Source organism: Papilio polytes, unplaced genomic scaffold, assembly GCF_000836215.1.
Source record: "Papilio polytes unplaced genomic scaffold, Ppol_1.0 DF821511.1, whole genome shotgun sequence".
Lineage (NCBI taxonomy): Eukaryota > Metazoa > Arthropoda > Insecta > Lepidoptera > Papilionidae > Papilio > Papilio polytes.
This window is the reverse complement of record NW_013527693.1, coordinates 1,354,879-1,373,372: the sequence shown is the minus strand read 5'-3', so window position 1 is coordinate 1,373,372 and position 18,494 is coordinate 1,354,879. Positions and strand designations below refer to the sequence as shown.

At 30.6% G+C, this 18,494-nt stretch overlaps 3 protein-coding genes across 6 annotated transcripts; 2 read left to right on the top strand and 1 right to left on the bottom strand.

The window, feature by feature from the left end:
* Positions 1-104: 104 nt before the first annotated feature.
* LOC106108534 (transmembrane protein 120A) lies at positions 105-8,972 on the top strand. Of its 4 annotated transcripts, XM_013289721.1 has the most exons (9): positions 105-333; positions 773-891; positions 2,018-2,191; positions 2,421-2,513; positions 2,606-2,823; positions 3,636-3,859; positions 4,753-4,842; positions 7,584-7,736; positions 8,757-8,972. In XM_013289721.1, exons 1-9 carry the CDS (start codon positions 271-273, stop codon positions 8,799-8,801), a joined length of 1,179 nt encoding a protein of 392 aa, XP_013145175.1. In that variant the 5' UTR covers positions 105-270; the 3' UTR covers positions 8,802-8,972. The 4 variants fall into 4 exon arrangements, with proteins under 4 accessions (XP_013145175.1, XP_013145178.1, XP_013145174.1 ...); XM_013289724.1 differs by lacking the exon at positions 4,753-4,842; XM_013289720.1 differs by having other exon boundaries at positions 7,584-8,972.
* Positions 7,822-15,076, bottom strand: LOC106108533 (uncharacterized protein MAL13P1.304-like). Its single transcript, XM_013289719.1, has 7 exons — positions 14,905-15,076; positions 14,588-14,819; positions 13,753-13,944; positions 13,414-13,479; positions 13,177-13,331; positions 12,989-13,094; positions 7,822-12,883 (listed from the first exon to the last, which is right to left on the bottom strand). Exons 1-7 carry the CDS (start codon positions 14,982-14,984, stop codon positions 9,236-9,238), a joined length of 4,479 nt encoding a protein of 1,492 aa, XP_013145173.1. The 5' UTR covers positions 14,985-15,076; the 3' UTR covers positions 7,822-9,235.
* A 219-nt stretch (positions 15,077-15,295) lies between these two features.
* Positions 15,296-18,460, top strand: LOC106108464 (prostaglandin reductase 1-like). Its single transcript, XM_013289630.1, has 7 exons — positions 15,296-15,633; positions 15,708-15,810; positions 16,138-16,323; positions 16,748-16,866; positions 17,392-17,546; positions 17,878-17,983; positions 18,055-18,460. Exons 1-7 carry the CDS (start codon positions 15,468-15,470, stop codon positions 18,285-18,287), a joined length of 1,068 nt encoding a protein of 355 aa, XP_013145084.1. The 5' UTR covers positions 15,296-15,467; the 3' UTR covers positions 18,288-18,460.
* Positions 18,461-18,494: the final 34 nt, after the last annotated feature.

The following is an 18,494-nucleotide window of genomic DNA, read 5'->3' as shown; positions in this document are numbered from 1 at the left end:
TTCTGATTTTTTTTGGTGTTTTTTGATAATAAAAGCAGGCAACATTATTTATTGTCAAACTATTACCAGTTTTGCTGATGTCATTGTCAATGTCAAATGACAAATTAAAGTCATTCTCTGACACGCCGCACCGCACTACACACCCGCATATTTTGACAATTTATGTAGGAGCGCAAGCAATGGGCATTAGAATTAAAGTTAATTTCTAAGTACCGAATATAAATCGCCTCTATTCGTTATTTTTTTAAACTTAAATTTGCAACTCCGAAAATGGATATCGAAGAATGTATGAAGGAGTGGCAGGATTTGCTTACCGATTACAAACGACTCGAGGTACGTAAACTGACTGATTCTCGGTACATATTAGCCATTGTTTAGTTCCTCAAATGAACTTTAAGCCCTTGGATAAACTTTCTTTTAGACGAGTAATAAATTGTCACAAAGAAATGCTTACGATTTCATGTTTTGTTTTCATTGTTTCTTGACTTTTGCTTAGTGGATTAGCGATATTGATACATTGTATACCTATTTCGTATAATGTTATTTATTAATTATTATGAATAATTGCATTTAGATTTGATGCTTGATTTAAATTATTTTCAGAATAATTGCATTGTAAAATCAGTCTTAATTTAACTTTGCCATAACATTATATTTTTTATGAACCTTAGATACTTTCAATTTAATCTTAATAAAACTTTGTAAGTTATACATTTAAGAAATCACTATAATATTTTTATAATAAATAAATAATGTAATCCAATTATTTCAGACTATAAACAAGGACTATGCAACAAAGTTAGAGGAAGTAGGGGAGCTACAAGCTGCATGTGTTAAGGAACTCAATCATCAAAGATATCGAATGTCCGTTATAAATGGTGCACTCAAAAGGTCAGATACTATTTATCCAATCATTCTCTTATCATAAATAAACATATCTGTTTTTCATTCTGTTTGTTATTAAAGATTATCTCTGCTAATGGTAAAGCAAATGTAAAATCTTAAATATTATTAAGTTAATTTTACATAGACAATTTTTATAAAATTTTATATCAATATGGAAACTGAAATTATCTAAATATACTAGTGTAGGTATTTTCAACCTTTCTTGTAATGTGCACTGAAAATACCTTAATTTTTTAAATGATTTGTTACCTAAATTAATTAAATTAGGAAGGAAATATTTAAATATGTAAATATTGGATGAAATAACCCATTTGTTAAACTTAAGTACTGTTTTTTAATTAGGTTTTTTCCTGATAGAATATATGTGTGAATGACACATTCTGACAATTATTGATTATTCAATACTAATTCTCTAATTTTTTTTTGTAAGTTGAAGGTAAAAATAGTTTTTGTAAGTACATCATGCATGTATATTCAGTTTTTAACAGATAAAATTATGATTAGATAAAAAAAACACATGAATTGTATAAAATTTTAATTAATTCTACTACTTACATTTCTGGGTTCAAAGGATTAAGTCAATCCATAACTGCAAAACATGCTTTGATAAAATTAGATAATGTTTAATCCAGTTATGTTAATACACATATTTACTCCTGGTTTCTTATTTCCTTGTGAAATGACAATAAGTAAGATAAAAGGCATACATTTGAAAAAAAAAATAGACTACAAATATTATAGCTGATACAAAAAAAAATACATCTGTAGCAGATGAATTCAACCATAGTACTTTAGCCAAAATAATATGTTTTACAAATATTTATATAGAAAATAAGGAGTATATTTCAAAAGTTAGTATATTAAGACCTATCTTATGTAATATAATCTATAATTAAATTACTTCTATCACATTATTTATCATCACAAGCTTACTGTATAGAGAAATAGGCTCCGAGCACATCAGTAGACATATTCTGAGGGGGCTGGAAGCCTTTTTTATAGAGGGGAAATGCATTCTCCGCGCCAGGAGGAAACGCGAAGTTGAACCCAAACTTGGTGTGACTAACATATTAGCAAGCAACAATTTCCAACATTTATTCTTAATTTACAGATTGGAAAAGAAAGGTTTGACGAAAGATGAGCGCGTTGCGAACCTAGAGAAGGAGATAATGAAAAGGAAAGCTATGCTACACGAAATAGAAGCTACTTTGCCCAAACAGAACAGTCTCTATTTAAGGATTATACTCGGAAATGTTAATGTGTCTATATTGAATAAAAATGACAAGTAAGTTAAAGGAAAACTTGATCAAACCTCTATTCATTATAACTACCAAAGTACATCATTACTCACAGATTAATTACCTTTCTAATGGTGAAAGAATTTTTGAAATCGGCCCAGTAGTTTTTGAGTTATTTCAATACATACAAAAATCTTCCTCTTTATAATAATGTTATAAAATTATAGAAGTAAAATATTTACCTTGTGTACTTAAATACTTATATTTTGCTTACAGATTCAAATATAAAGATGAATATGAGAAGTTCAAATTAATACTTAGTGCAATTGCATTTGTGTTGGCTGTCGCAAACCTTTATATCAATTTCAGGTACTATTTTGATACATTTTAGCTACATATTGTAAATACTTTAGTTAGGTATAAAGATAATTTTTTAGACTAAAACTAAAAATTTATTTCAGACCACTTCAATTAATTTTGATATTCCTCTTAGTTTGGTATTATTGTACATTGACGATAAGGGAGAGTATTCTCAAGGTGAATGGGTCAAGGATTAAGGGTTGGTGGAGAATGCATCACTTCATATCAACAGTGGTGGCCGGCATACTGCTCATCTGGCCACAGAACACACCGTGGAATGAATTCAGACACACATTTATGTGGTTTATTGCTTATATTAGTGAGTATTGATTTTCAAAACACTATTATTAGTTTTTTTTACACATTAGATAATCGAACAGAAATATAAATGAAATAGTTATATTGGTACAGTACTAATTTTAGACATACTCTACTGTACAGGTTTTAGCATCTACATGTTAAATTGCTTATTTTGCTAAATGCCATTAGATCCAAGTGGGAAGGAAATTTAATTCTTTCACCATATTAAATTATTGAACTGATACAATTTCACTAATACAGTTGTTCTTGTATGAAAGTATTGTGATAACAATGATCGCGCGATTTTCATGCGTGATACATAAAATTGCAAAACATTTACTTGGCGACCAATCAGTAATCATTAGGCAATTCATAGTTAATCACACTTACTAAATATCGATAAGAGTGATTTTTAAAAGTGATCTTTAACTGATTATGTTCTATATTTCAAAGAAAAAAATGATAAACCTACAAAAGGATTATCTTTTTTTTTTCTCAACTTAATTAGTAATTATTGAGTTTGTTTCTGATGAAAAAAGTCAATATTTCATATCAGATAATAACATCTAAATTACCATTTTTAAAGAAAAAAAACTACATTTAGAACTAGAATGCATAAAGGCATTGGTCTACCACACATGAACAAACAGTATTAAATTATAAAAAGGAAAAGTTCTAATATAAATATGTCTAGTACGGTTGCATCGGTCTTGACGAAATTCGACACAGATGTAGAACATAATTTGAAATAACACATAGGCTACTTAATATTTTTTTTTAACTTCGCACCTCCGAAATCGCGGGTATAATCTAGTATTTTTTTTCTAACAGGTGTGGTCCAATATATGCAATTTAGATATCAAAGTGGAGTACTGTACAGGCTAAAAGCGCTCGGCGCGAGGCATAACATGGACATTACGATAGAGGGCTTCCACTCGTGGATGTGGCGCGGCCTCTCGTACCTCCTACCTTTCCTCTTCGGAGGGTACATATTCCAATTGTACATTGCGTACACGTTGTATCATATCAGCTATCACCCTGAAGCGACTTGGCAGGTAAGCAAAAAATATTTTTTGATTTTAAAAAAAAGTTTTTTTATGCTCAAATTAGCAGAAAAGACTTTACTCTTATCTGTAATAATTTCATTGTTTTCTAAATTTTACAATTTTATGTTTATGCTATTTTTTTAAATATCTTATTTCTTTTAAAATTCTCATTATATTTATCGTATTTATGTATATTTTTGTTTATTCTGAAATAATATATCTTTGTAATAATTAATACTTGTTACTTTATTCTTAACTGTAAAGACAGTAATCTATGTCTGTACTGATAACCAGCGATTTATAGATTACACTAATTCCGTTTTTTGTTATGCATTATTTTTATTTTATCTGTAGCAATGACTCGAATAACTTTGAACTTATTTATGTATACTTATTATTTCAAGGCCAAAAAAAATACAATCTGATATCAAAATTTCCAATAACTTTACTATGTATTTTTTTTTTCAATTTATTTTCTTCGTTTTATTCTATGTACTATCTTTTACTTTTATGTTTGTATATTATCCTAATATATAGGAATGTATGTATTCTGAAGTGACAATAATACCTAACCTTTAGAAAACAAATTTGGCTGCATTCATGCGTCTCATGTTCCATGGGCGTCGTTGACCACTTCTGTGTTCTCGCTGCTCATTTGGCCCCTTTCTCTTATAAAAAATAAAATTAAAAACTAAGTAACATTAAAGATTAAAAACACTCATAAATTTGCTTGTCTTAAAATTAAAGAAACATGATCAGTCTAATTTGTTATTAGTATGACAAAATATTTATGGGTAGTCTCCGAGCCCCTTGGTGGGGACGTATACAAAATATGTACTAACTACTAACAAATAATTACATTTACTGCGATACATAACATATATGTGGCACACAAACAACAGGTGCCAGCGTTAAGCATATCCTTCCTGACGATCGGCATCGGCAACACGGCCACCACGCTCATCGTCATACCGCAGAAACTGAACGAGCAGGTAACCTTGTAACACGCCAGCACAATCATGTCTCATGTAGCTCTAAAATATATAAAAATATATATAGAGGAGGCATAGTTGACAATTAGTTTTTCAAATAATCACTGATTTTATTTGTTGATAACCTCAAAACCACAAGTCAATATAATTAAATTTTATTTAACCCTTAAATGCATGATGCGTTAAAGATTTTTTTCTTCCTTACGTAATACACTATTTTTAAAAACATTTTTTTTTCCTTCGTCCCTTAATCTATGTTTAAATTACCGGTCAATATGTGGTGTTTAAAAAATTATGCATTTAAGAGTTAAATTAATTATCAGGTGTCATTAAATAATATTTAAATGTTTATATTTTATTTTTAACACTGTTTAATTTATTTAATAACAAAAGATGGAGCCCATCATTTTGTAAAATGTTTTATTACATGGTAATACCCTTGTATTTTTATGTCCTTGCATGAGGTGGTACTAAACTTGACAACTGATATAGCACCTTTTATTGAAAGTACCGATAATTTTTTTTTGTGTAATATGCCTCGTCTATATATTTTTTTAATGTCTGGTATAGCCTGACTAAAATACAAAAAGAAACCTCAACCATACTTCGGAAATATGTAACTAATAGATAAGCCGGTTGAAACGACCTCAGGCTAAGGTTTTTAAATTCTCGAAAAGGCTACACCTGACTTTTAAATATATTTTTTACTAATCGCGATATCAAGTTTTGTAGTCATGGTCACCCCAGTGAAATGGGAAATGAGACGATGACGGTCGCGCAAGATTATTCGATTCGTGGAAAAAGAAATTTAGAACATAAATGGTAACACTGAAACTTGTGATTTGCGAAAGCATGAATGTTTTAAATCGGAAATAATTAAAAATTTAAGGAGTGTTTTAAGTTATTCTTAGTTCTTGAAAATAGTTTTTTTGGTAACATTTTACGTCCGAACTTTTAGTGTTACCATACATTAATGCTAATTTATTCGAATTCGACAAATTATGTAGTTTTTTTCTCCTTATTTATATGTAAAAATATTTTTTGTAGGCCTCCACGAAAGTTACAAATTAATATATTTGCCTGTCAAATCTCAATGTCTTGAAATCGATATGTAAATATTTTTTGGGTTTCGTCTTTTTTTAACTAGATGAATATTATTTCAATTACAATTATTTTATATAAGAATTGAATTTTTCGTAATACTTAGATATTAAGTATGTATATATTTGAAAAAAAAAATTGTAAATTATGATATTTTTAACCGACTTCAAAAAGGAGGAGGTTCACAATTCGTCTGTATGTTTTTTTTTAAATTGTCTCACTTGTCGAATCTCAATAGTTAATGCTATATAAATTTGTAACTAACAGGCGGATGATTATCTCGATTAGATTATTTATTGTGCATTTTAAATTGTTTTTGTAATATTTGTTGCATTTTGTCTATTCTGGAATGCATTTTTTTGTCAACCCTGCATTATGTGGACCAATTTTGTTTGTATATAAACGTAAATTTTTACTGCCAAAACACCAATATTTATTTCTCTTCTGTATAAAAAGGCATGTTTTTACACAGAAGTATTGGCATTCGAAACTCACGTTGAAGCTTTCATACACTTTTTAACAATGTAATCTCTAAAATGATCTGTTTTTTGTATACCTACATTTTCTTAAAGCTTATAAGTGTACATGCTACTTTTTCATGCACAGAATGTCGTTTTGTCTAATTTATTGCATTACGTAACACTGGCTTTTATATGGATAGGTCGTTAGACTAATAAGCGCCTATAAATGTTACTGAAAATTCAACAGTTCAAAATCTTGCCAAGGCCATCTACCGCCTTCGTCAGCACTAAAATGGCGTAAATCAAATAGACAGAATACCAAGATCTATTCATGTATAATAGAGATCAGTAATATATTTAAATACGTTTCTCTATCTATATACCGTCGGTAAATGTATTGTTTATCTCATCTCAATATATATAAAAAGAAAGAGATGACTATATGTTGGCAGATTGTTACAGCAGTGAAAAACCATGGTAATGTTTTCAATAGCTTAAGTTGTATGCGTAGCTTAAATTACATTATGGTTTGCATTTTATTTCATTTGTTTGATTCATGTTATAGCTGAATTTGAGATAGTTAATAATTAATTCTGCTATGTATTTAATTTATTCATAAAATAGATTATTTTAAGAATGGAATGTAGTTATTCAATAGTTAGTGACATCACAATTTTCAATTTAGTATTTTTGAAATGGGTACCATAGATTAAGTAGGTAATAAATTACTCCAATGTCAAAGTTAGGTTTTTTTTACAAAATATTAGTCTTATTGTAACTTGTAATAGTAATACGAACTTTTTTAGTTTGTGAGACTGGACGAACTCTGTTAACAATAATTGTAATACACAAAAATTATTTTAGTAAATAATAGGCACATTATCTTTTATGTAACTAGTCAATTTGTAATTTAAACTTTGTTATTCAGTGGACGCATTGGAACTGGTACATTTTAGATTATTCTCGAAATGATAAAGAAAATTACAAAAATTATAGGAATAAATAATTTTGTAATAGATTTGTAATGTACTTACAAGTAATTTATTTATTTCCTAAGGTTCAATGTATTTTATTATTTTTTATTAATTTATGCTATATTGAATTAATAAATTTGTTTTTCAGTTGCAGCCTTTATTTGTGTTTTATATATTTTCTTTTGTTTTGGGCGTCATGCGGCAGGTTTCATATCTGGCAGTGCTGTTTTTAATATTGCACAGTTGCAACATGTATACGATACTTCAGGTATTGAAAAAGAAAGGCAAAAGCGGTTTGAAACTCCGCTACAGGTTGCGTGCGATCGCATATCGACTTTCCAACGAAATCGCAGTATTGGTATGTTTAGACTGTTTGCACAAACTACATAGAACATGGTCATTGAAACAATTAGTACCAAAAACATGAATTATAACGCAAGGCAGAATAAATAATTTTTTATTTAAAGAAATACACATTATACAGAAACATTCGATAAGTCAATCTCGGCGTTTACGAGTCGGCCAAAGCAAGTCAGTGCGGCCATAACAAGTCAAGTTTGTGAGCAGTTTCTCTTAGTTGTGCTTTATAACCACAGAGCGAAGTGGTATAAACATCTTTTTACTTCCTACATATTTACCAGTATAGCAGTTTTTCAGACTTACATTACAGCGATTTGGGTTTTCTATACTGAATTTTTTAATTGTCTAAAATTACAAACGAAGCTTTTATAAATAAAAAAAGAAATATTTACTATATCTAGTACATAGTAATAATACAAATTCAGTCAAACTATCTGATTAATTTCAAGTGTTTTGAACAGTAAGCTATAAAAATCGTTTACAAAGTTTTCTCATTCATATCGTGTTGCAGTCGTCTGCTGTAAAAAGGTTTTATTTAAATTTATATTTTTAATTTACTTTGCTTTTCATTTTCTTTGTTAGCGAAGGGTAAGAGTTTTCCAATATTATGATATTTATTTTTAAAATCAACTAACTATTTATAAATTTGTGATTAGTACTGGTTATTTTTGGGCAAGCGATAGTATATTGGTAGTAAGCGTTAGAAATGCACTTCGAATTGAAAACACCATGACTTTTCACGATTTTATTTAGACGTCCTAAAAAATTAACTTTAAAAATATAACACGTTTGAAGACAACCACGAGTGATAAGCAATGTTGATTAACTCAATACCATCACGTAGTAACATCAATAACTCACTATTTTTATAAAACAATTTTATTTTATTCTGTAATATGTCCATGTATTCTATATCATTCTTTGTACATTAGTGTACTAATTGTGAACTAACAAATGCACAATCATCTCATACCTTTACATTTATCACAAAAAACTTAGCCAATTTTGATGATTTCAGGAACAAAAATGGAGACAAAATAAGGTGGAAGCGAAATCAGAATAAAGTATTTTGACATGTGACAATGTTATGTGGACTAATAAAAAACATTTATATTTTCATATTCACGGTCTTTGAGGTTTACATTACATATTATGTCTATGTAAATAGTTAAATTATAACGTCTTATTTTATGTCTGTGTTATAAAAAGAAATAAAGCCTATAACATTACTGTATATTTATTTTTCTTCACTTTAATTTAACACGGAGTCCTAATTCGTTTTGATACTAATATCCAATCATGTTTCATATTTACACATGCAAAAAAAGTCACACGTACATTTTTATTAATCGAGTTGTATATTCTTATATTTACATTTATCTGCTTAACACTTTTTTTGTCAATGTATTAACAAAAAACTAAAGTCCTGCACTTGACGGGTTTATGTCATAAGGCTTGAAATATAAAATTGGTGGAGAAATTTCTTGAAGATCACGATCAAGTATCATCGTCGTTTTCACTTCCTGAATTAGAAAACTCATTGTCCTCTTCCATCTTATCTTCTTCAGTTCGCGGTCTTTTAACTAAAAGACCTTGCATTTGTAACTTTTGTAACGCTTCCATAGTTCTCTTTGCATTAGAACTTTCAACTTTCTCTTCAACCTGTGTCGATTGCTTGGAACTGGTTTTTACAATTTTAAGACCAGACATATTACCTATTTTACTCAAATGTGCACTTGCGCTCATTTCTGACTTCATTTGCGTGGATGTTACTAAAGTTTTGCCCTTCATGCTTTTAACTGTACTTGTAAAATCGGATTTGCTTTGTGTTGCTGTCATATGCATTTCTCCTTCTTGTTCTCTAGATTTTTGCATTTCCATTACAGATTCTTTTGGTTTCTTAAAACAACTGAACTGTCCCTGCGTGTCTTGAGATGGTCTCTTCATAACTTGTGGTGAAATTTTTAGTGTTCTACATGCTACTGGAATTTGTGGGGTAGTTGTAACATTTTTAGCTACAGGAGCCTTAAAGTTGCCAACTTTTGCTGTATTAGCCCGCACTGGAACTAATTGGTTAGTTGGTCTAATACCACTAGTGGTAGGATTAGATGAAGCCATTTTAACGACTTTAGTGCCTACATTTGGGGTTGAATTTCTGACAACTACTGGTTTGTGAATAACTTTACTGGGATTAAAGTTAGGTATTTTTTGTGGTCTAAATGTTGGATTAGTGTTAACTTGGGTATTGTTAACTTCTTGTTTAACAGTTTGATTTACAGTTCTTATTGTCTTAGTCACGGTTGTTGTTATTTCTTCTATTACAGTTTGTGACTGGTATGTTTTTACTGAAACCTCTTTATTTACAGTGCTGACTTGGTTCGATCCAACTTTCTCATTAGTTGCAGAAGATGTGGATTGATGTTCGGATTTCAGTTTAGTTACATTCTGTTTATAAGGCTTTGAAGCAAATTCTTTATTAGTATTGTTTGAGTTATTGGAATCCTTGCTTGTATTATCTTCCTCATTTTCTGCATTTCTATTTGTTCTTTTATTTTCATTTAGAGACCTAATTGTTATGTCTTTGTTTAATTTTTTAAACTTATCTAAAGGAGATTTGTCACATTTTTGTTGAGTGGTTGCAGTGTGGCGAAGAGAGGTTCCGGGAGACGGGGCTTGATTTGGATGTTCATTGGATTTCATTTTAGCGTTGATTTGATGGCCATCATTGTCATCCTCGGAAAAGTGCTGATTCTCATCTTCAGCAAAATTATCATCGTCGTCGCTATTGTTACAGTTCGGGGACTGCACAAAGTTTTTGCTTTCATCTGCAGATAGGAATTCATCACCACTATTATGATCTGTTATTTCGGTAATCTTAACTTTACCAACGGCGTATTCTGTATCGCTGTCGCTATCATTATTAGAAAACCTTTCATTTTGTTGACGACTAAATTCACGTTTTCTTGTATTAGGTAACTTTGGAGAACTTTTTGTTTTCACTGTTAAGTTTTTACTCAAATTCTTTAATGTAGATTGTAACATTTTATGACTCTCATCAATAAAATCACTCAAACTTGTGTCGTGTCCTTCGTCTGTTTGGTCATAATCTTCCTCTTCCTCGGAAAATGTTTTATTCTCATCCGAAATGTTTTCCTCTACTTTAATAGAAGTTACTGTTGCTTGGGTATTGGATTTCACAGTAATATTTTTACCAAGATTGCGTAAAGCCTGTACAGATTTAGGTGCAGGAGTAGCCTTAGTTTCTTTGTTCTCACTTGCAGATTTTATCGGTAATTTAGTATTTTTAACCTTATTATCTTCTGGTTCATTTTGGTCGTCACTATCAGAATCATCAATGTTGAAAATTTCTATTTCTTCGTCAATCTTTCCATGCATCTTTACCCGTTCTGTAAAATTTTCCTTTTTAACATTCGTAGATTGTTCCAACGTTTGTGGCGAAGGTTGTTGCTTTATAGGTAACTTGGACGAAATCGATTTTGCCGTAACATTCGTCAAACGTTTTAAAAGATCGGCATTCGAAGTGTTTATTTTTGTGTTATCAATTGTAGAATTCGATTCCGAATTGTTTTCTTGTGTTTTCTTTACATTCAATTTCTTTGATGTTTCCTGTTTTGGACTATCGGTTTGTGACTTTTTAATCTTCGCTTCTGCTTTATTTCTATTATCCAAATTAACAACTTTTTTTCCTACCACGTTATTTTTTAAACTTTTATTATCAAGTTCATGATTACTTAATTCATCAGCATTATCGGAATCATTGCTATCATCATTAAACTGGTCAAGTTTAGATGTAGACACTTGAGACGTTAATGATTTAATTGTGACATGTTTACTTAAGTTTTTTAAAGGATCTAAAGCTTTAGGTTTATTATCTTTAAGGTTATCTAATTTACTTATTGGTATGTTGTCTTCTTCATCATCGTCTTCATCTTCATCTTTAATTTCATTGTTTAAATCTTCAACTTTATTATGACTAGTTTCATTATTAGTTTCTCTCTCTTTACTTGGGCCAGGTTTTGACTGAACAACAGGTTTAACTGTAATCAGATGACTAAGATGTTTGATAGCATTTAAAGTATTATTTGTCTTCTCTTTTTGATCTACAATACTTTCATTCTTTTCACTATTACTTTTTTTAGTCCCTCCATTTTGAGATTCTTTCTTGATGATTTCATTGCATGGTATCTTTGTAGCAATCAGACTTTCTTCAAAGTCATTCAGTGTTTCTCTTTCTTCCAAATTTATGTTATCATTAGTATTTAAAATGGATGGAGGATTTTCTGTACCCACTCCTTGTTTTCTAATTTTGTTTTTATCGTTTCTATTTGCATCAAAACTTTTAGTTTCTTTCATTTCATGGCTGTGGTCAGAACTTATATTTAAAGTTTTTTCGTCTAAAGTATTTGATGTTGTTTCTGTTAGAAGAGGGCTTTTTATTATTTCCTTATCATGTATTGCTTCAATGTCAGGTGGATTTTCTTCTTTAACTTTATCTAAATCAACTTTGGTAGTAGAATCTTCTGTGTTATCTGCCGATATATTTTCTTTGGCCACAGACATTTCCTCATTTTCTTTCACATCATGTGTCTCTTCACTCTTAGACATGATAATACTTTCGTTTTCATTTGTATCAAGATCTACATTAGTGTTATTTGCTGCTGGTTTTTTTACTATTTTTATTTGATTGTTACTTTGATTCATAAGTCTTGAAAGAACTTCACTAGAAGTACTTATTACATTTGATTTCTTAGGGGTAGATTGTGTTGTTGAAACAGGCTGTTGTACTTTACTAGGAACAATCTTGTTTCCAGATTTCATTTTGATAGTTATACCTTGTTTTTGTAGTTTATCTATATTTGTAGGCAGTGGTTTGTTTTTTAGATTTTTTAAAACTGGGTCTTTTTTAGGTTTTAGGTGTTTAGTGATTACACGAGTAGGAACTTCTTCAATACCTTGGATGTTTAGGCCTTCTCCAAAGAGATCAGTGTTCATATTTAAAAACTCATCTAATGTTATAGCTTTTTTGGACTTTTTATGTTTTTTGTGCTTTTTTGATTTGACTTTTTCTGTGTGATCCGGCTGTTCATCAATATCTTTACTCATTGATAGCTGTAAGAATTGATCCTGAAATTTTATTTCTATTTAATATGGAGCTTCTAAAACACCACTACACATTTGATTTACAAGGAAGTTATATAAATTTATATAATAATTTATTTTTAAACTCACCACTCCTATTGCATTTGCATCATCATCTTCAGGCATTGATGGAATTTCTAACTTTTCCACCAGAGGAGGTACAGTATCCAAGGAAAATTCTACAATTTGTTTAAGCCTGTAAGGAAATTAAGATATTTTTTTTAATATACAGACATTGAAAATTTTGAAAATGAACGTATATCAATACAAAAACTTACATTTCATTTTCTTCACTATACAGGTCTTCCGATGAATGAAATGTAAGATGTAACTCATATGCATCTAAATGATAAAATACAGCCTCGCACAATGGGCACCTGAGTACATCTTCTGGACATTGATTTTCATCACTATGATCATCTTCCATGTGTTTCTAGAATTATAATTAAAATTAAACGCCCGAGATTATTTAAGGACAATTCCGATATGATTCTGTTATTTTTAAAAATACCTACATTTAAATTGACCTTATTTTCATACTCTTCACCGCAGAATGGACAGTAGTAGATTTGTACCAATTCCTGTATATAACATTTCAAATATTAATAAAGATTTAGCTTTAACAAGGTGAGAACAAGTATCACTCATGAATTTAGTTTTTTAAAAACTATTAATTCATAACAACTTACATAAATAGGGAAACACAAAGCATTTTTAGTTACCACGGGTTTTAGGTTATAAAGGGTTGTAGATGTTTTGGGCTCTGATGGGAAGTGAACATATTATTGTTTATGGTTTTTAAGTTACTGAGGTTTGAGTTTTCGAGGTTCTACTGTTTAAAAATCTTTTCTTACCTGGCACAGGAATTTAACTTTCTTCGAAAAACCAATAGATGTTGCATCTTTTTCTTGTCTATGATAAAACTTATTATGATAAACCATCGCACAGGGCAGAAAGAAATCCACATCACAGCAATCACAATGAAAACAATTTGTCACTTTTGGCATGGACTCATGACTTGATTCCAGATGTTTATTATACAGAAACTGAAACACATAAATATAGTCAAAGTATTCATAACATTGAAATAACAATACTGTTATAAAAACCGATAGCAAAATTCAATTAGAAATTATTACATGGTGATATAGTTGTGGTTGTCATAAACAATATTAATGTATATGAGTAAAAAATTATTATTTCTTTATTTTTATTATTATACCTTACAATTTTAAATGATATTATGAACCTGGATAAGAAACCTCTATAAGCAAGGGTATTAGCCAGTATTGTTGGATAAATTCCAAAAGGAAATACTTGAATTACACATAAGTATTGCAGTCCCTTGAAATTTTGTACATCTAGGTACAAGTTTATAGTTAAGATAACTAGTGTAGCATTTCATTTTCAAGAGATTCCAAGAAGACATATTGAGCTATTCTTTCATATTAAATTAAGCCATGTACATGTTGGAGGACAGGATACAATTTGTTTTGCTGCGAAAAGGCAGTATATTGATTCAAATGTGGAGCCTATTTCAATTGTACAACATACATGTTACCCTAGGTGTTTGTACCTTGAAGAATTATCTAAGCATTGTCTGTTACTTTTTAATGTTTGCCTTGGTTTTAACATCTTTTCAGTTGTATTTGAGTTTTTTACTACTAAAGAAAAAAATTGAACACATACCTTTAAAGTGAATAGTTTTCCACACCAGGGACAAAAATACTTGGCATCATAGTCCGGGTGCACTTTGTGTTTATGTGTTATAGCCTTCGATATACTTGGAAACACTTCATCACACACATCGCAAGACACCATTTCAACGTCATCTCTTGAAGTATCGCTGGATGTCGGGGAATTATTCTGAACACGTAATTTAGATTTTGTTGTCTTATTAAACGTCGGATCTCCATGTTTTCTATCAAAAGAATAAAATACATTGTTTATAACAAAACAAATTAACAAGAACAAGTTGGTAAACGCCGGAACGGTTTAAGAATCACCTAAAATGTGTTTGTAGTGATTCTTTATCTTCAAAGCTCTCTTTACAAAAGATACAAGATAATTCTTGTACTGAAGTCATAGTGAATATATTATTGTTCAAAATTATCTAAAGATCAAATCGACAACAAGCGCACACAGCCTAGCCATTTTGGAATAAATACAGAGTATAAAAATACGTTTTTGTCAGTGGTTCTTGAAAATTCCGTTCTTCGAAAGTTTTGTATAACAAATACCTTTTTAACACCAAGATGTATTTAAATAAGTAGATATTATATACCAATTTAATACCTTAAGCCTACTTATGTGGTATGTGTTATTGAAGATATTTTATAATCCTAAAAATAATACAAAAAATGAAAACATAATCATCAGTGTTCATTGTTTACATTTGCAATTTAACTCTGTCACTGGCTCATTCAATAAAGTTATTCAACTTCCTATATTTTTGGTTGTATTGAAACATCCTTAAAAGTTACAAGGTCAACAAAGTTTTATTTGTCTTATCTAACCTACAGAAGTAAACGGTTCTTGTATTAATCACACTCACGCTAAATAGTCAACAATGTTTAGTAACGTTACATTTTTGAGTATTGCTCGTCGGTTTTATTCTGGGTATACTGGGAAAACTGAAGCTAGAAAATACGTCCTTACCAAGCACTTTCAGGGCGAACCAAAAAAAAGTGATTTTGAAATTGTTCAAGAGGAACTTCCCGAATTAAAGGATGGAGGTATTTTTTCTCATATATTTAACTATTAATAAAAGAACCTTCTAAATAAATCAAATTGAAATTTTATTTTTCAGAAATATTAGCAGAGGCTGAATATCTTAGCGTAGACCCATACATGAGAGCTTATATGATAGGATATAAATTACCGACGGTTATGATTGGAGGACAAGTAGCGAAGTATGAATTTATTCATTTTATTTTAGTAACGATCCATTAATTTAAAATATCGAAAACATGTGGTACCTTATCTGATGTACGAAATGTTAGCCTAACTATTTTATCTATACGAGATTTACTTTGATAACTACTTACTAATAAATTTGTAATTTTAGTCTAATATCAAATATTTTAGCCAAAACGATACCTTAGGTTTGGCTAAAATATTTGGCTAGGCGTCCTTCATGATAACGCGCGTTCAGCAGTGATATAAAAGGCAATATATTATTACTAGTATATCATAGTTTTTAAAATAAATATTTGATGAAGCAAATACTAAAATTTAAGGATAATAGCCAGTCGGAATGATAAATACCAGGTTGGCGGATACGTAGTTGGTTACTTCGGATGGCGAAGTCACACCATTTACAACCCAAACACGCCTACTAGAGGGGACCTTATACCCACATATCTTTTGCCAGATATAAGTCCTTACCCAGTTTCTCTGGCTCTAGGAGTACTGGGCATGCCTGGGTAAGTTTGATTTTTGTTGATAGAATAACTGTTTTTAGTAGTCCCGAAACGCACCGTTTCACGCATCAAACGAAACGCAGTAGTGGCTACTATCGTTTGGTCACGTTATTCTCTACCGACACCCCGCTCTTTCCCCCGGTAAGAATAAAAAGTTTCAGCCGTCCCACATTTTAGTCCCACTATTATCAATAAGGTGAGAGATGGAACCGCTATAAAATAAAATAAGTTTCAACCGTCCCCTCTTCGCAAAAGGTGGCAAGGTAAGGTGGTATTTGTCTCTACTTGGGGACAGAGCGGGGTGACGGTTCGGAATAATCCATGATTATTGGTTAGAAAATTCGAGACAGTGTCAGCCCCTTAGATGTATTTTTGATATCTACTTATTTTTCTTTGTAAGTGCTTTTTCATCGTTTCTCTGTTACAGTAACACTGCCTATTTTGGTTTGCAAGAAATTTGCAAGCCTAAAGCCGGAGAAACTATCGTAATAACTGGGGCGGCCGGCGCAGTAGGTTCTCATGTTGGACAAATAGCAAAGATTTTAGGTAACTAAATACTCCAAATAGTTAATTAGTGATTAATTTTAACAGTACAGAAAAATGACTATACTCACAGTCAGGACAAGTCGACAGATTCTTCACACAATTCACATTTAGAAGTCGGCTCTCACGGTAATATTGTGTGACAAAGGAATTAAAAATGTAAATTAACAAAAAAAAAAAATATATTAACTTGGTGATTACAGACTTTGATAGTCGAACAAAAATATTTAAATTATTTTTAGGACATATCCACTCAACTAGATTTCTTTACAAAGAAAAAAAAAGATTTACGAGTCGAGAACGAAAACGTAACTACAGACTTCTATAGACCAGAAATTCCTAGTTTATTCTCATAGACCTCTTTCAAAATATTGTTGTTTCAACTTAACATCAATTAAGAAGTAGACCCTCAACTTTATTTCCCGTCATCGTGCACCTCTGTCGGATCTTCCGTGAACCCCACTAGCTCTATCTGGGCATCAATGGGAATCTCAGTTATTCACTATTAAATTATAATTTCTAATGTAGGTTGTCGAGTTATCGGATTCGCTGGTTCCGACTCGAAATGTGAGTATTTAGAAAAGGATCTGGGTTTCGACCGCGCATTTAACTACAAGACTGTTAACATACAAAAAGCTCTTAGGGAAGGTGCGCCAGACCGTGTCGATTGTTATTTTGACAATGTACGTATATTTAAAGTTTTATTACATGTTAACTGATGGAAAATATTTTTATCTCAGCTATTTGAATAGTAATTAAGTGTTAATTATAATACAATTAACTTCTTTAATTAAAACCAAAGATGAGAATATTAATTACGTCTTTGACTAAACTGAAAAATATATATTATTTTGCAATTTTTGTGTAATAGAGAATTGCTTCATGCGTTTATTCATAATCAATTATTTAAAACCTTTGTTGATAGATGCAATGCCGTATTTTCTTTATAACTCAGAAGTTTCGATATGGTTTCTGCGAAGAACAAAAGATAGACTAATAAATAACATTGTATAGGTTGGTGGAGAAATCAGTACAGCAATCATGAATTATATGAATAGATATGGAAGAGTAGCTGTTTGCGGTTCTATATCATCGTATAATGATCCCGCTTTGCCGAAAGGTATGGGCGATAAGCAATTTGTGTTAATTAAAGAAGAATCAATATTTACCTACTCTATATTTACGTTTCAGTGACTATTGTACAACCTTCAATAGTTTTTAAGGAACTAAAAGTTGAAGGATTTATTGTAAACCGTTGGGCAGATCGCTGGAATGACGGTATTAATGCAAATTTGGGTTGGATTCGGGAAGGTAAACTAAAGTATGAAGAAAAAGTTTATCACGGCTTTGACAATATGGTTGAAGCTCTAGTGGGTTTGCTGAGAGGAGAGAATTTGGGAAAAGCTATAGTAAAAGTCAAGTAAAGCCTTATTTAAATAAGAGACGATATTATGAACTCGTGACTTGTACACTTTGATACTTGTATCTATGAGATCTTTTGGGTTGAATGTTTAGCATTATTCATTGGAGGCGTTGCAAAAACTTCGGATAAATCTTAACATGGACGTGGTACTGTTTTTTAAATTAAACACTTAAAGCAAACATAACTTTGTTTTATTTTATTCATAACA

Bases quoted from the DNA above. Each gene is read 5' to 3' on its own strand.
- LOC106108464 (XM_013289630.1), top strand. From the start codon at position 15,468: ATGTTTAGTAACGTTACATTTTTGAGTATTGCTCGTCGGTTTTATTCT. The intron at 16,867-17,391 runs GTAACTAAATAC...TTTCTAATGTAG, and splicing joins ACAAATAGCAAAGATTTTAG to GTTGTCGAGTTATCGGATTC. The intron at 17,984-18,054 runs GTATGGGCGATA...TTTACGTTTCAG, and splicing joins TGATCCCGCTTTGCCGAAAG to TGACTATTGTACAACCTTCA.
- LOC106108534 (XM_013289720.1), top strand. From the start codon at position 271: ATGGATATCGAAGAATGTATGAAGGAGTGGCAGGATTTGCTTACCGAT. The intron at 2,824-3,635 runs GTGAGTATTGAT...TTTTTCTAACAG, and splicing joins GTGGTTTATTGCTTATATTA to GTGTGGTCCAATATATGCAA. The intron at 4,843-7,583 runs GTAACCTTGTAA...GTCATGCGGCAG, and splicing joins CGCAGAAACTGAACGAGCAG to GTTTCATATCTGGCAGTGCT.
- LOC106108533 (XM_013289719.1), bottom strand. From the start codon at position 14,984: ATGACTTCAGTACAAGAATTATCTTGTATCTTTTGTAAAGAGAGCTTT. The intron at 13,480-13,752 runs GTAAGAAAAGAT...TGTTATATACAG, and splicing joins AAGTTAAATTCCTGTGCCAG to GAATTGGTACAAATCTACTA. The intron at 13,095-13,176 runs GTAAGTTTTTGT...ATTTCCTTACAG, and splicing joins TATAGTGAAGAAAATGAAAT to GCTTAAACAAATTGTAGAAT.